Source organism: Leuresthes tenuis, unplaced genomic scaffold (assembly GCF_036924035.1).
Source record: "Leuresthes tenuis unplaced genomic scaffold, fLeuTen1.0.hap1 SCAF_10, whole genome shotgun sequence".
Classification (NCBI taxonomy): Eukaryota; Metazoa; Chordata; class Actinopteri; order Atheriniformes; family Atherinopsidae; genus Leuresthes; species Leuresthes tenuis.
The window spans coordinates 11,679,005-11,697,761 of NW_027325364.1; the positions used below are offsets into that span (position 1 = coordinate 11,679,005).

At 37.2% G+C, this 18,757-nt stretch overlaps 1 protein-coding gene across 1 annotated transcript; it reads right to left on the reverse strand.

Annotated features, from left to right (window-relative positions):
- Window positions 1-1,258: 1,258 nt before the first annotated feature.
- On the reverse strand, window positions 1,259-18,409 carry cd4-1 (CD4-1 molecule). The gene is made up of 11 exons (XM_072393985.1): window positions 18,335-18,409; window positions 7,884-8,007; window positions 4,537-4,607; window positions 4,297-4,452; window positions 4,019-4,168; window positions 3,503-3,745; window positions 3,039-3,404; window positions 2,094-2,342; window positions 1,853-1,953; window positions 1,695-1,738; window positions 1,259-1,514 (listed from the first exon to the last, which is right to left on the reverse strand). Exons 3-11 carry the CDS (start codon window positions 4,601-4,603, stop codon window positions 1,484-1,486), a joined length of 1,407 nt encoding a protein of 468 aa, XP_072250086.1. The 5' UTR covers window positions 4,604-4,607; window positions 7,884-8,007; window positions 18,335-18,409; the 3' UTR covers window positions 1,259-1,483.
- Window positions 18,410-18,757: the final 348 nt, after the last annotated feature.

The window sequence follows — 18,757 nt, forward strand, 5'->3', positions numbered from 1 at the left end:
TATTTACATTTTACAGTTTGTTTTCATCTACAAACAAAATTCTTTTATCTGCAGAAAGGGCCATGTTTTTATTCAGAAAGCAACGTGATGTGTGCAGAAATAATACATGTGGAATTATTTGTAGAAGCCGGTAACTGCATTAAGGCAACAATATAGAGGATCACAGACAAATATACATAACATGACACGACATTGAGTCAACAAAAGAACGTGAATCAAATAAACCATTGAAAAATAACAAAATTGTATCCAATATAATTATGTTACACTTTAACTATACAGTTCAACAATAACAAAACATTTCAGAAAAGTTGTGACACACTGTAAAATTAAAGAACTGAAGTTAATCAGTTGTAAATCACTTATATCTAATTAGAATAGACAATATGTCAAGTATGGGAAATGAGAGCTCTGAAAACATGACCAGTTGAAATGAGCTGGAATAGTTTGGAGGGAAGCAACAAATGAAAGGTTATTAAAACAGGAGAAAAACATTTCACGACTGCTTTGGTTAATTAGCAACAGGCCAGTAACACGACTGATATAAAAAGACCATCTCACAAGGCTGGGTCGTTCAGAAGTAAAAATGAGGCGGGGGGGAAGCCATTTATTTTGGAGGAAGCCAAAATCCAAAACTGAATGGTTGTCAAAGGCAGCACTTCTGTGTGTTTCTTGCACAAATGTAAGTTATAACTCTATCTTACAAACACAAAAACACAATAAATGTCCAAAAACTCTACCGCCTTCCCTGGGCCAGAGTTCATTTAAGACAGACTCAAGTGAAATAGAAAACCGTCCTGTGGTCTGGTGCATCTAAATACGAAACGTTTTAAAGAGGAGAGAGACCAGCTGCTGTGTCATCACAGTTAGAAGGTCAGCATCTATGATGGTATGGTGGTGCACCTGCACACCTGTGCATCATTAAAATCATATTTAAAGGTTTGGAACAACATGTGCTGCCATCCAGATGACGTCTTTTTAAGAGAAGGCTTTTTTTCATTTCAACAACATGAAGTCAAACCTCTTTTTTACACCAATTACAACAGGATATCACCAGTAAGAGGTGATATCCTGTTGTATCACCAGTAAGAGGTGATAATCTGGTGTCAAATTAAGAAGTGGTCTACATCTAACAAAAAAAAGAAATAAAAATGTAATATTTTGTCTTGGATTAAATAAAGATTTAGCTGTTTTTTGTTTCCGCTGATTTTGCACAGATCTGATGAAAACTCTTTTGAAAACAAACATAAAATCAATATAGCTGTAAAATACAAATACACGGTCCTTTTGCAATACAACAGTCTTATCTGTCTGTTCAACAGTTTCATACAAATGAAAACAGGTTGAGACTGTTTTCATCTTTTCAAACATCCAAGGCAAGCTTGTAAATCAGAGGTGCGCAGTTCAGTAGATAAGATCATCTAATCAGGCCAACATTTTGTCTGGTTGTCATGTCCTGTGATGAATGACACCCTGAGAGATTTTACGTCCGGTAAAATCCTTTGGGCTTGGGGCTGAAAAAGAAAAGTTTTTATTTCAGTTATGTAAAAAGACACAGAGCCACAAAAATGATTAACGTGTCTGTCCTCATAAATCTTAACATCTGAAAGTGTTGATTTCAGTGCTGAAGAGTGTGTAGATGTAAATGTGTGTTTTTTGACGACTCATCAGTCCAGGAAATGGTTTGTACGTACTTTTTGCATCGGCAGAGTCGTTGCCTGAGGTGTCTTGTCTTCCGCTAATGTGAGCCACAAAGAGAGACACCAAAAAAGAGACAGAAGTAAAACTATTAATGACATGCTGACAATCCTGTGCAATCCAACAGAAAGGAATTAGAGTAGTTTAACTGTACTTGTCGGCGTCGGCAGAGGATGACAGCGAGGACACAGAGGAGGATGAGGATGACTGCAGCACTGCATATGATCACCAGCATCCACACACTCAGTATGGGTTCTGTGTACAGAAGACAGTCATCAAACAGTATACAGTACAAGGAGTACATCATGTAAAACCAAGTATCTGTCATAAAACTTTGTGGCCACAAGGTCATGCCCATGTTATATTTCCTGCCTCCTCTGTCTTCCTGTGCTCACCGATTTTCAGCGTTATCTCAGCTAACGTCAGCCGTGTGGTGCCCTGCAACAGCTCACAGCTCCACTTTCCGCTAGCCTTTGTGCCCACATTCGGGATGTAGAGGGAGCTGGATTGTTTATTAATTTTCGGAAAAAATCTGTTAGGTGGCATCCACTTCACCATCACATCTTCGGGCAGCGGTTGATTGGTGTTGCAAGTCAGGTTGAGTTGGTGGCCAGAAACCAACACTGCTCCTGGGGAAGGGATGACTGAATGAAGGAGAGAACAAATAGATAGACTGAAAACTTTCCATTAAAATTAACATGGATGCAGTAAAACTCAAGAGCTGCTCTCTTAAAACTTAAAAGCTGTGATGGCATAGAAGAACAGCATTAGACGGGTAACGCCTGGTGTGAGTTATTGTTGTATCCCAAACTTTTACACATGAAAACTTGTCTTCTCAGACTCATATAGCAATAAGAAACAACTTTCAATGACAGCTGATGAAATTCTGTAGATTTTGCCTGGTGGAGCTCAGTAAACAGACACCTGCAAACGGTGTCATATAATACTATCAAGACATTTTGCCTTTAAGTAATCTCTGGATTTCTGTTTCTGGTTAAATAATGGCTGCAATTGAAAAATAAGAAACTGTAGTTTTACATCATAAATCCTCACAACACAATCATGTCATGTTTTCCTTGCACGCATTATTTTAATTTAAGTGGAACTGGTAAGTGTGGTAGCTGCCGAAGTGGAAAATATCACACTAGAAATAGATCAATTCTTCAGCAGAGAGATAAAAACATCAGCATGGTGCAACAGAGCAGAGGCAGAGAAGGGGCAAGGAACATACAACACTTGTTTCAAACGTTTTTGTTTTTTTTTTACGAAAGACCGTTAAAGAGGAAGCAAAGAAAAAAAAAAGACCTTGGCTTGCATAAAATATTTTAGTTTTTACTTACTTTGCAACACATCCACTTCTATATGGCTGGTCACAGTCTTGCCATTTTTAAAAGTCAGGACACAAGTGTATTCACCTCTGTCATCTTCTTTGCCCTTCTTTCTGAATAAAGAAAAATTTCCTTTCTGGTTTTCATTATGTTTAAGTGCTCTGTCTTGGTCCGTCTTCCAGTTTGGTGAATCTCCCGGCGAGAAGGAAAAGAGCTTCTGTGGATTCTGACTGGAGGATTCTTTGGCGATGAAGTGCCACTGAACATCCTTGATGTTCTGTTTTATTTGATCCCAGGGGATGTCAGAAGGAATGGAACATGGGATATTGAGGGGAGAGGATGTAGATGTATACTGACGTTTGGGAGCCGGGGAAAGGCCTAAAAGTTAGGAGAAGATAAATAATGGAAATATTATCTTCAAGATGAAGGTGCACCTTTAGAAAAAGAACATAATGTATCAATTTAAAGCAACTTACCCGCAACTTTAACAACAATTGGGAACATGTGTACTTTTTGATCAGTTTTCACAACACAAGTCCACGTTCCACTGTCTTCACTCACAGCTTTTTTTCGAAATTTTCCTTCAATAGAATTATACACAATTCCCTGGGGAGTCTCCCACTTTATGATGGGTGTCTTATGATCTTGAGGAGACTCTACATTGCATGCCAGAGACATATCATCCTCAGGCAGTGCAAGCATAGGTGGACTCACACTCACTAGTACAAAATGAAGAACAAAGAACAATGACTTTTACATCAAATCAACATGATGACAATCTGACAAATGCAAATGCTGTTGCAGTTTCTCATTGAGTGTTTTAACATCTTTAGAGTATGTTTTTTACTACTATTACATAAATTGCTATGACATTATATAACTTAGCATTACACACTGCCAAAAACATGCTCTAGATTTTCAAATTGTAAACAAAACTTGTGTTTTGTAAATGTAAAATGACTGATGACCGTTGACCTTTTGTGTATTCTTACCATTAACTTTGATTAGTTTATATGAGTTGATTTCCTCATGTTTGTTGATTTTCTTCTGACATAAAAATGTCCCATAGTTTTTTTCCTCAATATTTCTGATGTGCAGTGAATTACCAGACAAGGACAATTTATCTTTCCAGCGATCATCGACTAAGAAAAAAAAAAAGATGAACCGATTAGTTTGATAAAAGATACCTCTATTTACAACATGCAAGTCCTTTAAATTGGTTTGTTGTAAAAACAAATTACTTCATTGATTAAATTATTACACCGCTTACTGCTAGAGATCTTGCTTCCACCAAGGGGGTTGACCCAGGCAAGCTCAGTGTTTTCCTCAATTTTCTCAAAGTACCAGGACACATAAAGTCCAGAGTTCGCTGGTCCCTGAAGAGTGACATCCTGTCCTTCCTGAACATAAATGACCTCCTCAGATCCTAAAAGATTAAAAAGTATGTTCAGTTTATGTGGACAACCCAAATGTTCATTTGATGAATAAATCTGCCGTCGGTCCATCTCACCAGTCGTTGTTTTCAGCACAGTGATGACAAAAAGGATGGGCTGAATTAAGCCCTTCATTGTGGTCATATTTCTGAAAAATTGACATGAGAAAAAGAAGATAAAGATGAAAAACTTCAAGACCAAACCACCTCTCAATTCCTTTGCATTAGAAGAAGCACAACGTGTTCTTTTGTACATTTTTAAAGTGAAAAAAATAGCCATAATTGTATATTTTTGATGGATTAGGAGATACAGCACAGTTGAATATAACAAATATGCATAGACATTTAATTTCACACCGTAGTGCTGGAGTTTCCAGCTGATGAGGGTACTTGCACAGTGGAACAATAAGTGGCCCAAGAATGGAGCCATGGGGAACACCTCTTTTTTTTGGTCATTAAACATTATTGAATTATTTCTTTGCAACAACCTGATTAATCTCTGTACAAATTTGCTGACAACAAATAGGCCTTTAATAATTCATTAAAGGTGGGTCAAAACTATCAGTTGTAAACTTGAAAATTAAAATGTTACTTAATGAAATATGCTCTGTAATAGTTGAAGCTATTCAACTGTATTTTTTTTTCCTGAACACTGTTACTTTATTTCACTCCTAAGATTTTGTTCACTGACTCCGTACATGTGAGACAGAACAAAAGGTCCAACTCCTGAATTAGTCTCTCTGAGTAAATGAACCTGAATCTCTAAGAAAGGAGTTCTTCACCTGTGAAAGGTAAGACAATTATATCTGAGAAACAGTTCAAATTAAACATGTTACACTCACCATTTAAATAAATTCATTTTCTAGAGACATCCTTGCTTTACCATCATTTGTATATATTTGAAATTTCGATGCAAAGTGAAGCCTTTCAGAAGGAAGCAACGAGAGGTTTGTGGTGGTCTCAGATTTAGAGAGATTTGAGAAGATAAAAATCAAAGACTTCACAGAGCTGAGAGTAGGCGGCCTGTGGTGGGCTTTGAATGAAAAGAAGCAGAAAAAAGTTGGAGGGAAGAGACACACTGAGCGTATGCTGGGTTGTGGTGGGACTTGATTTAGTTAAGGTGCAGATTCGTATCCCAGTCCTCCCCTCTTCTCTTCCTCCCCCTCTCAATCTCACACCCCCTCTCTTCCTCCCTTGTTCCACGAAAGACGGATCTCTCCACGCTTAAAGGTAGAAAAAACAAGAGACCACAGCAGCGACAGCACACCTAGACTGTGGTTTAAGGTAGATGTTTCTTTTTCTCCCCATTTCACTCCCTTATCTCTGTTTCTCTTCTCTTTTGCTATCAAAGTGTTGTGCACAGAGAGTTTAAAAGGTTTTTGATTGAAGAATAACAACAGGAGAGTTTCATGTGGCCCCCACCACTCATGTATGTGAAACAATCATTTAAAGAGATTAAGTTTTTCACTTAATTCTTCCACAAAATTTCTTTAAGGTTTTTTATATATATATACTGTCAATGCATAAGGAGTTTTATCATTTCTTATGATGATCACTTCTTATAGGTCTTTAATATCAAATCCGTTTTAGAATTGAACTCATTTGATCAACTTCAACAAAATATAAAATAAATAAAAGATGATTTCCCATGAGTTGAAGATAAAATTAGTCTCAATGCAACTCAATGCAAAATTCTGCTTATTTAAATGTTTATAGTATAAATGGGTGCAAAGACACAACCAGAGCTAGTGTCTGATTCTTCTGGGGTTTTAACTTGTGCTTTAATAAAAAATAAAAAATAAGCAACTAACAAAACAATACATAAGATGATAATTGGAAATTATATCTTACGGCTTTTTGCTGGAGTTTGATCATTTTTCTTCTGGGATAAATACATTAAACTCTGTGTACTGATGGCCAGAAGTCAAAGATTACAATGTTTCTGCTTAAGGTCTGCCCGGTCCTTACGCTGCATGTCGCTCATCCCTTTACTGTCCAATAAATGCATAAAAAATCAAGTTGTCAGTAAATCTCTCAGTCTCACTTAGAGTCAAATTTAGAATTATGCATTAAGCAGTATAGTATATGAATTATTTATTATACTGTCAGTGGGCTGAATGTAACAAGATAAATATTCAATGTTAGATTGCAAGATGATCTTTCAATGAAAGAATGCAAATATATTTAGCTAATGTCCTGTCTGACTGATTTACAAGTGAGAAAATTATCATTGTTAGCAAATATATTCCAGTCAGTCAGTTATCTCAAACACCATAATATAATCAAATAAATAAATGTCATTGTTTCTTATAACTGATATCAGAGCTGATATAAGAATGAAATATGAATAGAGTTTGGAGACAGAGTGATATTGATGACAAACAGATGTTCAAAGTCTTTTGTACATGTGGAACGACAACCTAGAAACGAAGATGATGATATCTGTGGCAGGATGGAGCTTCTGTAGCAGATACAACAGTGATGGAGGGGGGAGGGGAGGATGAGGAGCAAAGAGAGGAGAAGCGAAGAAAAAGAGAGCACAGGACAAGCAGGATTACAGTCACACTTTGACTGAAGTTATCCTTGTGTTTATTTATCTATTTTTTCTTAATTAATTAGACTTAGTTGCGTGGCTTTAAATTCACTCCCAAAGAAAGCGCATGCAGATTTAATTTGCACTGGACATTATTTTGCTATTTGGCTTTTTAAAACATTTTTTTAAGATAACTAGAATTAGAAAGAACTTCTTCTGCACTGAGGTCATAAATGTGTGTATCACTGAATATCTGTTGCACACAAATCACTGTTGAAGGTATATTTAGCTTAAATTGGTATATTACATCCAACAGTTTATGCAAAATTAATGCGCATATGTAAAATGTTACTGTACTTTTATAGTTGTACGATTACATTTTAGATTTAGAATTTGCAAACGGCCCACTGATTGTGCACAAAGCGGCGGTCCAGGTTGTAGCGGTCATCTGCCGAATACTCACCTGAATATAAGTTAAACAAATGAAGCAACAACAACAAAAAGACACAATATTTATTGTATAAAACGTTCCAAAATGTTCAATTCTATGAGATATAATGACAATTTCATGCGTTTGATGTCAGTGTTTGTTTTTCTTGTTTTTGCGTTTAATGTGTAATAGTTTTTAATACCTGGTGGTTTATTTTTTCAGGTTTTTCAGTTTTGTAATATATTCACAGACGATCATCACTGTGCTGCTGATTTTTACATCTTAAACACAATTTCACATTTAGGCCTCATCGGTCCTGCTGAGGTCTTTTAAGTTTATAACTTAAAATTATCACAAAGTAATGGATCCTTGATATATGATACAGTTTGGGACATTTGCTATATTCTAAATAACAATAAACTGTATTTTGATAATTATTTTTAATAAATAGAGTATACTTACAATTGCTATTGAGTGTCAAGCGTCCTTATGTGCTCAGTGATCCGGAGTCAGGCGGAAATGTTTTTTATTTATCAAATGAACTCTCTTTTTAAGCAACGTCGCACCTCCCTCAGCAGCGATTGGTCTGAAAAAAAAAAACAGAGTTGTTGATGAAAGCCAGAATCAGAGTAATGACCTTTGATTGGTTGTTACAGAAGAAGAGGGTGACATCTGTTCACCAACATTTTCTATGTCTTAAACTAAATATATATCTCCATATATATTTATTTATTTATCTGGTTATAAGATAAACTAAACTCATCATTTAGGAATCGTAAGGAGACCATAATTAATTTAGTGAGTTAATATTCATTTCTGTTTTTATGTATTTTTAATCTAATAAATATAATGATAAATAAATCTAAAGGGGTCAACAGTGTCTGAGCTACTGCCTGATAATGTATGTCACAAAACTTGCTGGGATCTCTCTGGATTCGTTTTCTTTCTTTGGCACAATCTGAATTGCTTTTCGGCCTAATTCATCATATTCCGCCTCCCGGTCATGTAACTGTACTGGTTTAGATTTATAGTTAGTGTATCAGAGTTTAAGCCCAAATTGCAGGACTAATCTTCAAAGAAACGCAAACCGAATAAGAATAACAACAAAAAACTATGAATTTTTGGGTCCTTGTGCTGATCTCATGTAGTTTAGGGTCTGTTAATCAGCCCGTTAGTGTAATGCAACGCAGATGCACAAGCCTTATAATGACCCTGACGGAGAACTGCTGTGATCCGAGTGCGTTTGTCAATCGTAATTTGTCTTGTCGTGTAAGATAAAGGCACTTGAAACATTATAAGATGAACGTGTAGTTTGTCTTTGATCTGTTTTGTTGGCCACTTGCTTTGTTAGAATAACTACGAGAATTTTATTCAAAAAGCTCTAACTTTTCCTGAGAGGAAACGATCAGAACAAACACACCTAAAGCAATGTACCTCTTCAAAAAGAAAGACTCTATTTATTTATTTTTGCAGGAAAAAAGAAATGTAAAGAGAACTGTGTTTAATATATTCAGTATGGGATGAAAAAAACGTTTTAGATGTTCTGTGCTTTCCTCAGTGGAAGAATTTCTGTGATTTGATGGAAAGTTAGAAAGTAAATCTCAAAATCTACAAATGGTATTGTCTCCTCTCAAAACTTCATCACCAGATGCTACAAGTACCTCTTTCTTGAAAATGTTTCTATCTTTGACGTGTTCAGTTCTGCTCAGGAAAGTAAACACATTCTGCTGTGTGAACCCTTCGAACTTCTCATCAATTGCATATTAATCAAGTTTCTAATTCTTGGTTGTATAAAGTCTGAAGGAAAAATCTGGAACCTCGTACAAGCAGAGGTAACTTGCTGAAGTCTGCGTGTGCAAGTAAAACACAACAAGAGAAACATTAAATCAAAAAAAAAAACAGAAAAAGAACAGAACAGACACTTTTAAAGTCTCTTAAAGTTTCTTGTTGTTGGACATGAATCATTTGTATCTGCCGGTTGCTCCTGCCCATCGAAGCTGCTGCACAGAGAAAAGCTTTGAAATCTAAGACCCAGCTTTTTTGTTTGATTGAAATGCAAAATATTTTTGTATTTCTTGTAATTTACGATGCCACATATGAATCTTTCGCAGCGAAAGGAACTGAACTGGATTGAGTAAATTCTCACCATTACCAACTCAGGTCGGGTGGAAGAGACGAACTAAATGTCTTTTCTTCATCTGATTCTTTTTTGTATAAATGCTTCTATTGACAAACTAGCGTTAACTACCAACATTAAAACTGATCCAACTAATAAAACTGGGCAAATTTCAGCAGCCCACAAACTTAACATACTGGCAGATGGAAAGATTTTCAGGTTGTATACTGACAATAAGAAGCGGGACTCTGTAAATGTAATTCTCTGCAAACTGCCTCGCAGTAATGCGTTTGACGGATGCAACAAGGAATTGGTGATCTTAAATTTGATCAGTTTAAGTTTACAGGCCATCTGTGCTGTGCAACTTACTATCAGTGCTTTGGACTCAGGAAGATAATCAAGTGTGAGTGAATACAGTTCTGACAGCACTCTGAACAATGGTATTTATTTCAATACTACCGGGAAGTTAAACATCTGCTAGTAACAATGCATTGAACATTGAATCTGCGGTAGACTCCCGTCTGCATTAAAAACAGCAGCAACATCTGTATAACAAGGGCGAACATCTGCCTGCTCATACTACTGTGCAGGTTTGTCTGTAAAAAAACTTGTTATCCACATGGAAATGACACACGCTTGCATTGTGTTTGCTTGTATAAATGCTGTTACAGAGTCAACATTATGACTGATGTGGCATGATCACAGAGAAGATACTGTTTGAAACAAGAAACAAACCTTCTTATAGGATCCACGAATGCAAACCAATTGCGAAAATCGACTGTCACGAAAGGTTAAGAAATGTAAATGAGACGGGGAAAGGAAACATAAATGTTTCTTTCCACATAATTGCGTAAAATCTGTTTAATGAAACAGCAACAATACAACATTGTTATTTTTTCACACAGTAATGAAATGATCTGCCTGAGGACACCTCCTGCCATGTTAACTAATGACATCTTTGGGGATCGGTGCTGTACAAACACACTGCCGAGGCGGTTTAGAGACATGAACCACAACAAGGACAAAACAAACATCTCACACACGTCTCATGTGTCTCTCTGAGGTTTTTCTGCCTGCCTCTGTACTGCCTTCATGAAGGGTTCACACCTGCTTCTGTTCCCCGTCAGCTCGATATGAAACAAGCCTTTTGTTTCCTTTTAGAGCAAAACCTTCAGGTAATGCCTACCACTCTGAAACATTCACTTCTAGGCCCTGTGTAAATTCATTTTCTCTGTACAGAGCATTTGGATGTAGATAATTTACAAAGTGTAGGTTCATTGTGGCGTTCTGTGTTTTCCTCAGTGGAAGAATTTCTCTTTCTGAGTCGTGATTTTGATGGAAAACACCTGAAAGTGAGGACTCCCTCGTTAGTCACTCACCTAACGAGGGCGTGTGGACCACATTGTGTCATTACTGAAAGAGAGAAATACAAAGTGTGGGCCACAAGCAAGAAACAACGGTGAATCACTCTTTTCACATACTTCTTTCTTGCTCATCCTCCATTGTCTCCTACAGAGGGTTTCCCTCATTGTCCTCGTGTTTTTTTTTTTTTTTGGATGTTCGATAACCAAGTCACGTAATAACCAAAGTGTTTGCTTTAACTGAAGCCGGTAGCCTGAACACAGCAGGATGTCTGAGGGTCTGCGATTCAGGGAAGGTAAAGAATTGAGTGTCTGTAGTTGTTCTGATGTTGTAACAAATATACAAAATGTCAGTGGAAAGGGGGTTGATCATCAGAAAAAAGTGACATTTTGCTCAATGACAGAAAACATTTTGTCTGTTACCTCATGAGGGGAACTTCATTCAAGCTTCTTTGAAACCAGCTTGTGAAACAGCATATAAAGACAGAAAAGTTTACCTTCTCTCCCACACACCTCTTTACCTCCATCAGCCCCACACACAGATATGTGAGTTATTTTTAGTTTAGATTATTTCGTCAGAATGGAAATATAGATTTTTGTTTTTGTTATAGACAGCGTAGATTTTGACACCGGGGTCGTAACAGAAGATGAATCATGTCGGAAGACAAATAAAGTTCAAAACAAATGGGAGCTCAAACCCCTGTGCAGAACAGTGAGAGTAGTGGTGGAGCATTTCCTCTTATGAACAACCAAGAACAAACACCAAAGAAAGACAGTGTTTAAAACACACACCCCGAAGAAGAATCTTACTACAACAGAGATGAAAACACCTGGAAGTACTGACACACATGCTAGACAGCCTGCGATTCACTAAAATGAATGGTAATTTCCAATCAGTTGCACAGGCACCCTCTAGAACTTTCTCAGTTTTCTGACAGTGTCTATCAGCATGACAACATGTCATGGCTTCACGTGGAAAAGAACTGCCGAAGGAACTAAGAGATACAGGAAGATCTGTGACCAGTTAAAAATCTGTGGAAACACAGTCGCAGCAGTAACCAGGAGTTATACAACGATACACCACCATGAATCAGGTGCATTATTGCCTTCCTGTGAAAATGTCGCCACTGTCAGTGGGATACTAAAACAGACAAGTGAGTGCTCCAGATTTGACCTGCTGCTTATTAGTGGAAATTTGTATTGATGAACATTACAAAACATCAACAGCAGTAAAAGAAAAATGACCCTCTCTTGCTCCTGGGCACAAAACTATGCAGTTACAAAATGCTAAGGAAGTTCGAAATAAGCCTGATGACCGTTTGGAGCACATTTATTGGTCAGAATATAACAAGATAATTCTGAATATGTCAAAGTAGCCAGCGCATTTGACATGAATATGGCCAAAAGGAGCAAAGTGAACACAACTCAGCTCAACCCAACTCAGACCAATGAAAAAGGTGCTGAGAAATGTAATTTATGGATGGAGACATAAATATCTGCAGACATAAAAGAATGACAAAGTGATTCTCAATCATCAGAGGTTTGCGGCATGAGGAAAATTTCAGCATTATAGCGACACACTGCATTAAACGTCTACAGAAGAAGAAGAGTGAGAACTATGAACGGCCAAGTGTGTCAGCTTGAGTCTATTAAAACACTGTCAGAGAGTCTTAAAGACAGAAGTAGCACAGAACAACCCCTCCAGCAAGCTGAAAAACATTGTGGCAGAACATCTCCCCATAAACCTGGACAACACTGGTATCCTCTATGCTGAGGAAAAGTCTGTGCCAACTTATGTTACATTGAGTTCTTACTGCAGAGTTTGTACATTATTATCAGTATTATTTTATAACAGATCTATTGTAGGTTTATGTTTCCATAAGAGGGAATTCTTGAATTTTAAGCTTAGAAACAATGCAGTCACTCTAATGTGCTATGATTTTTAATCATTCCATATTCTAGTGATATTTCACAGCAGTGCAGTCACTTCTGTAGTAAAGTTTAAGTTAAGTGAGTTGTTTTTTCCAGTGGACTACTTCACTGACGTTAATCAAGAAACTAACAAATGTATTGCAGCTACAAAGTTGTGATCAGCTTTAAGCTGATGAAGGTACAATGACGTTGGTTTACCATGGAAAAACTGCTGTGCAGTTCCACAGCGCCTACATACATGTCTGCAGCATTTACTGTTTGTGCAGCAAAAGTTGCCTTTCTATATTACAGTAAATAATCAAGACAAACAGATTATTCATCTTGTTATTAAAAATACATTCAAAAGTAGACTGGGGCGACTGAAATAGAAATGAACAAAGGCTGTTGTCAACAACAGCGAATGCTTCAGTAAATTCAGTTGTCAGTGTCAATGAATGGTTTTCATGTCTCAAGGAAATGTCAAATGTCACTTGATTTTTGCATTAAATTGCATTTGAACACAAGCTATACATGCATTTGAAGAAATAAAACATTTGTGAAACAATGGAGGACTAAATAGGTCAGAAACACCTTTATTCCGTTGTGTTGCTACACTCTTGCTGGATTGAAAGTCTTTCACCCGATGCTCCCATTAGCTTTGAATTGGAACATATTTTTATGATTGCATTAGATTAGTTTGTCATATAACAACACCGCATGAACATTTGAGCAGTTTTATCAAAACTGACATTGTTTCCTCCAGCCATAGTGCCAGCAAATGTATTGCTTCATAATGCGGATAAAATGAAGAGCCGCATTATAAAGGCAGATGGAGGATCAAATTCCAAGTTCACCTAATGAAAAACACATTCAAAAGTTACTCCGAAGACAGTTCCAGTCTTCAATAGTTTATTTGAATTTCCTCTTTTCTGTCGCTATAAACACTGAGTTAACAAAAAGAGGGATTTTTCTAAGGAAATGAATCTGCTTACTTTGGCAGACTTACTGAAATGTAAATGTTAGTATTTACGTACACAGAAAAAAGATTTTTCTATGGAAACACTGTGAAAAAAGTTTGTTTTTCTGTGGATATTCGTTTGTGAGTAGCCTCCACGGTTGACTTGAAAAAATATAAACTTGTACACTAGTCTAAGCTCGACTGGAACAGTGACAACACAAACCAGATATTTCGGTGGCATAATGTTGATCCCCTGACACACACAGGTGCACACAACTATCCATTTCCACCCCACTCCAACAGACTTTGACCATTTAACCACCAAGTCTCATTTCCTGGTTAACTGCTTGGTACCCTGAGCCTATAAGCACATGTTCACTCGTGATGCTTTAAATGGAACAGGCTAACACAGCAGCAGTAGAGGATCATCACTAGAATATAATTCTGCTACAAATTCAACCTAGAACTGATCGGCAATCAATCACAATCTCACAGACTGGTGACAACTGAAACCTGCGTGGAGGTGAAGCTTCACATGAGGGGAGTTTACAGGAGAGGAAATCACCCCACGGATGAACAGTTCACATTGAGAGACTGTAGAGATGGTTGTTAAAAATGAATAAAACATACAGCAGTGGTTCAGTTTGCACCTGGAGCTGCAGCACAGCTGACTGTTTGAAGCTCTGTTAGCTGTCCCCTGCTGCTCCAAAAACTCACACATCAACATTTTGATTGATGCACAGCTGTTTTACACTTAATACAATAGGACACAAATTTTTAATAGTGTTTGGTACATTACAAAGTTTTGTCAGGTGATTGCGGGGCTTCATTTTACTCTCGATAGTGTTCGAAATAAGAATAACGTACTCAATAGAAGCACACAAAACTCCATTTACTGGTCTGATAGGACTCCTGATGGAAAGACAAGCGAAATGGAAATACAGGAAGGAGGGACATACACTGCTTCATGAATTTCAGTTTCGCTTTGAATGGTTGCTTATGGGTGCCTCTGAGTATGTTCATTTATATAAGAGAATGAAAAAGAGAACTGAGTAAGATTACTGGAGGTTATTATGAAGCCATGAAAAGGGAATCCTAATGTCTCATATGAAAACACCCCCAGTGAACAGACAGTTATGCTTTCATAACAGGGAAACACAGCTTGGTAATCGCCTACAGAGAAGAGCTGAAAACACATTAAGCCTCTGTAGTAGATGTCAATGTGGCATAAATCATGACTTGTTGCTTGCCACTAAAGTCCAAAACAGAGGAAATGAAGAACTGTAATGACTTTTATTCTTTAAAATGGTGCAATACAAAATGAGTTAAGCTACGGGGCTTTATTTTGGTTCCAGTTTCCAGCACAAAACCAGATCTGAAACAATAACTGCTGCATTCAGGTTTATGTGTTTTATTAGATGAACAGCAACGGTATCACTTGAGCATAAACCCTTTAAATTTCAGGACGATGCAGCGGGATGATGATCCGAAACACAGACCGATAACAGCTTTTGTGGCCAAACATGGGAATATTATCAAGAAGCCAAGTTGGTCATAAAGCCTCAATAAACTGAAAAGACAGAAGGAAAACAGCCCTCCAAATAAGCAAGACGAGAAGACTGCTGCAGCACAGCAGAGAACTGGCAGACCAGCACCAAGTCAGAAGTGCCTGCTGGTATCAGTGAGGTCTTCAAACACACGGAACATGACCTCATTGTTCTAAGTTATCAATGTTATTTCTCAGACCCATTTTGGACCTCTTAAACTATATGAATATATTCAAAAAGAAAATAATTTCTAATTTAAAGAGCAAAAGTTCTAACCACAATGACATTCTTTCATTTCAAACATTTAATATGCTGAAATATCGCACAAAGCGAAAAGCTGTCTGATGTCAAGTGGACTATGGAACGTTTACGTTAATAAATCTTATTCTGTTCATAAAAGAGCTTGAACAAGATATTTTAAACTGACTTGAACTGATCAAAATATACACACGAAACTAAGAGCAGCATAATATCACCGAATGAACGACTTATAATGTGATTTAAGCTGTTCATTGTTCAGACTGGATCTGGTAGCGGATGCCGCATGAAGAAATTAAAAAGAGATGAAGAGTCAAATTCAGTTACTTCTTACCTCATAAGCCACAATCTTGTACATTTTGAATATTCTATACATCTTCATTCATGTTAGATGAGATATTCTGCTCTGTTTAAGTTGATTAGTTTTAATATTGCCTGTCTTCACGGGGCTAAACTGGCTTGCCGGCAGTCCACACCGGTCAACCGCGAAGAGCATTTGATGTATTATAAAAACCAGAAATATGCCAAAGGAGGCCCAGAACTGCTGAGCAACTGAAATCACATAAAAAACAAAAAATGGGAAAAAATCCTGAACTACAATTGGTCTCCTGAGTTCCCAAATGCTTATAGATTTGTGAGAGGAACAACGATAAAGGTGACCATGTGCCACCTTTTTAAGAATGTTTAGCTTGTAATCTTGAATTCAAAATGAGATTCTAAACATCAGTATTAAATTAATCAAATTTATCAGTTCCACCATGCAGTTTACTGTCTTTGCACCATTTATAATTAAATATAGGTGTACATGATGAGTATATCGTTACATTCTGTTTTAACTTGATTTTAAATACAATTTTTGGAAACATGGATGTGCAGTAGATTGGTGAAATGCAAACTGTTTTATAGATAACTAATCTAAGCTTAGCTCAAGTTCCTGAATTATCTACGAGAGTGAATTAACACTCATATGCACATTCCTTATTTATCCCCAGTTTTTCATTTGATCAATTTCAGATCATCTGACAAATCAGTTTGAAAAGGAGAACATATTACATACTGTCTAGGTCTTTTTTAATAAATGCATCATGGCTGCCAGCATGTTTCCAGAGTTCTGGTGCCAGCAGGACCCTGAAACTCAGCTGGCTCACGGTCACATTATCATTACTGAATAAGACACCTTGAATAATCACAAGCCATCCTTAATGTTCCACTAGTACTTTTCCCAAGCGTTACATTCAAAATGTCTGCTAGAAAAAGACCTATGGGGTAATTCCTTGAGACGAACCAGTTTGGGACTTTGGTATTTTGCCAATTAGAGTTTTGACTAAGAGAGGCGTCTGAAGTTGTTGTAAAGCTTTAACTTTTCCTTGCTGTTTATTTTGTGTCTCTTCGGATAGTTGCAATATGTTTGTATCTCTCATATCCCTTCATGCATTATTCAAGCTAGAAGCTACTTGCTTAACTTCTTTTTCAAACACTCAAGAGATATCGAGCGCCACCATGAAGCTGTGAACGGCCGGTCTTTATATAACAAAACGCTATAGATCTCATTCAGTTGTCACAATGGCACTAAACTAAACTAAATTTGTATCTGATGACATTACTAGTATCCTAAGATATATAAACAGAACAAGCTTGTGGGTTACTTATTTATTTTTCCAAGTCATATGGAAACATTTTGCCAAGGACATAAATAATTACTCTGTGCTCCTCAGAAAAATATAAAATTTTCTATGATTTACTTTAGTTAATTGTATATATGGTGTAACGTCAATAAAGGAAGACTTCATCTGACAATAACATGGATTTTCAGATGCATCTGACAATAAGTGGATTATTTTGAATGCCTTTTAGATGTTACTGGTATTTACTGCAGTAATCAGGTTTCATACTAGCAGCACTGCATACTACAAGCCTGCTCCAGTTAGCAACAGCTAACACCAACATTCAACGGGAACAACTTCTACACCCTCCTTAAAAGAGTTCAGTTCTTTTAACTGCACTTTTATTTGCCTGACATTTGTAACATAAAGTGCACAATTAGTGTAGTGTGTGCACTGCCTGTGTAAGATTAGCACACGTTAAGCACCCAACCAGTCCAACGGTTGCTAAATATATGTTCCTGCTGCTGTTGCACAAGTTCCCATCTTTACGTATTAAGAAAACTGAAAATTCTGTTCTAAGCACGTCTGATTTGACATTTTGAAATCGTCCGCACAGTATAAGCTCATAATGTAGATCTATGAGATCTGAGAGAAGTTGCACAGAAGGTCAAAGCTACAGATCTAGAAGACTTGTATGTTTGAAACCTATTTAGTCAAGTGATATAGTCAGCTATAAATCCCTCAAACAGTTGCTGAATTTGATCCAGCTCTGTGCTGTGCTTTTGTAGCCTAAATACACTGAACACTGACTTTGAACTGTAACTTATTGGGATTATTTTTTTATCATTGTTGCCAGCTTTCTGGGGCGAAATAAAATACATGCGACCCAATCAGGCCAATACAAATCAATAAGTATGTGAGGTAGATAAAAAATGTTGAAGCTAATTCCAGTTTAGAGTCTTGCCCCTAAGGGCCGCTTCGTTATGAGAGTGGATCTCTTGCCACGAACAGGACTTTGTCAGTGTTTGTTGCAGCAATTAAAGCCTTTGACATATAACTTTCCTGACTTACTTGTCTGCTCCTGTAAGAAAACCCTTTAAATCAGCCACCATCACGTAGCTTATTGTGTGCGTATACAGAATAATGAGGACTACTTACATGTGATGTTCTCAGTACAGCGAGGAGCTCAGCTTTGACATTTGGTAGGTTGTGTGCACTGCAGGTTTCTTTTTCATACACAGTTACACTTACACACACACACAGGAAGTCAGACACCACCTTGATCCCATCCCTTACTTTTTTGTACTAAATGGATTGCTTAGATTAGGATTAAACTCGCACACAAACACAAACCGAGAAGAACCACAAGGGAAGTTAGTTTACAGAGCAGGAATTAGCCCTTAACTCACGGAAGATGTTAGATGTCTTTGAACTGTTAAATAATCATGATCATGTATGTATGTCATAGGGAGTTATGTGTGACTGAGTTGAACAGGTGTTCGTTGTGTGTTTAACTGCATGTTGTGCTGCACTTGGGTCAACACCTGCACTGTACTGCACCAGTTGTGGGAGATCGAAAAC

Excerpts from the sequence above, each read along its gene's own strand:
- cd4-1 (XM_072393985.1), bottom strand. The coding sequence starts at position 4,603 with ATGACCACAATGAAGGGCTTAATTCAGCCCATCCTTTTTGTCATCACT. Across the intron at positions 4,169-4,296 it reads TGGAAGCAAGATCTCTAGCA|TCGATGATCGCTGGAAAGAT; the intron begins GTAAGCGGTGTA and ends TTTTTTTCTTAG. Across the intron at positions 3,405-3,502 it reads AATTGTTGTTAAAGTTGCGG|GCCTTTCCCCGGCTCCCAAA; the intron begins GTAAGTTGCTTT and ends CCTAACTTTTAG.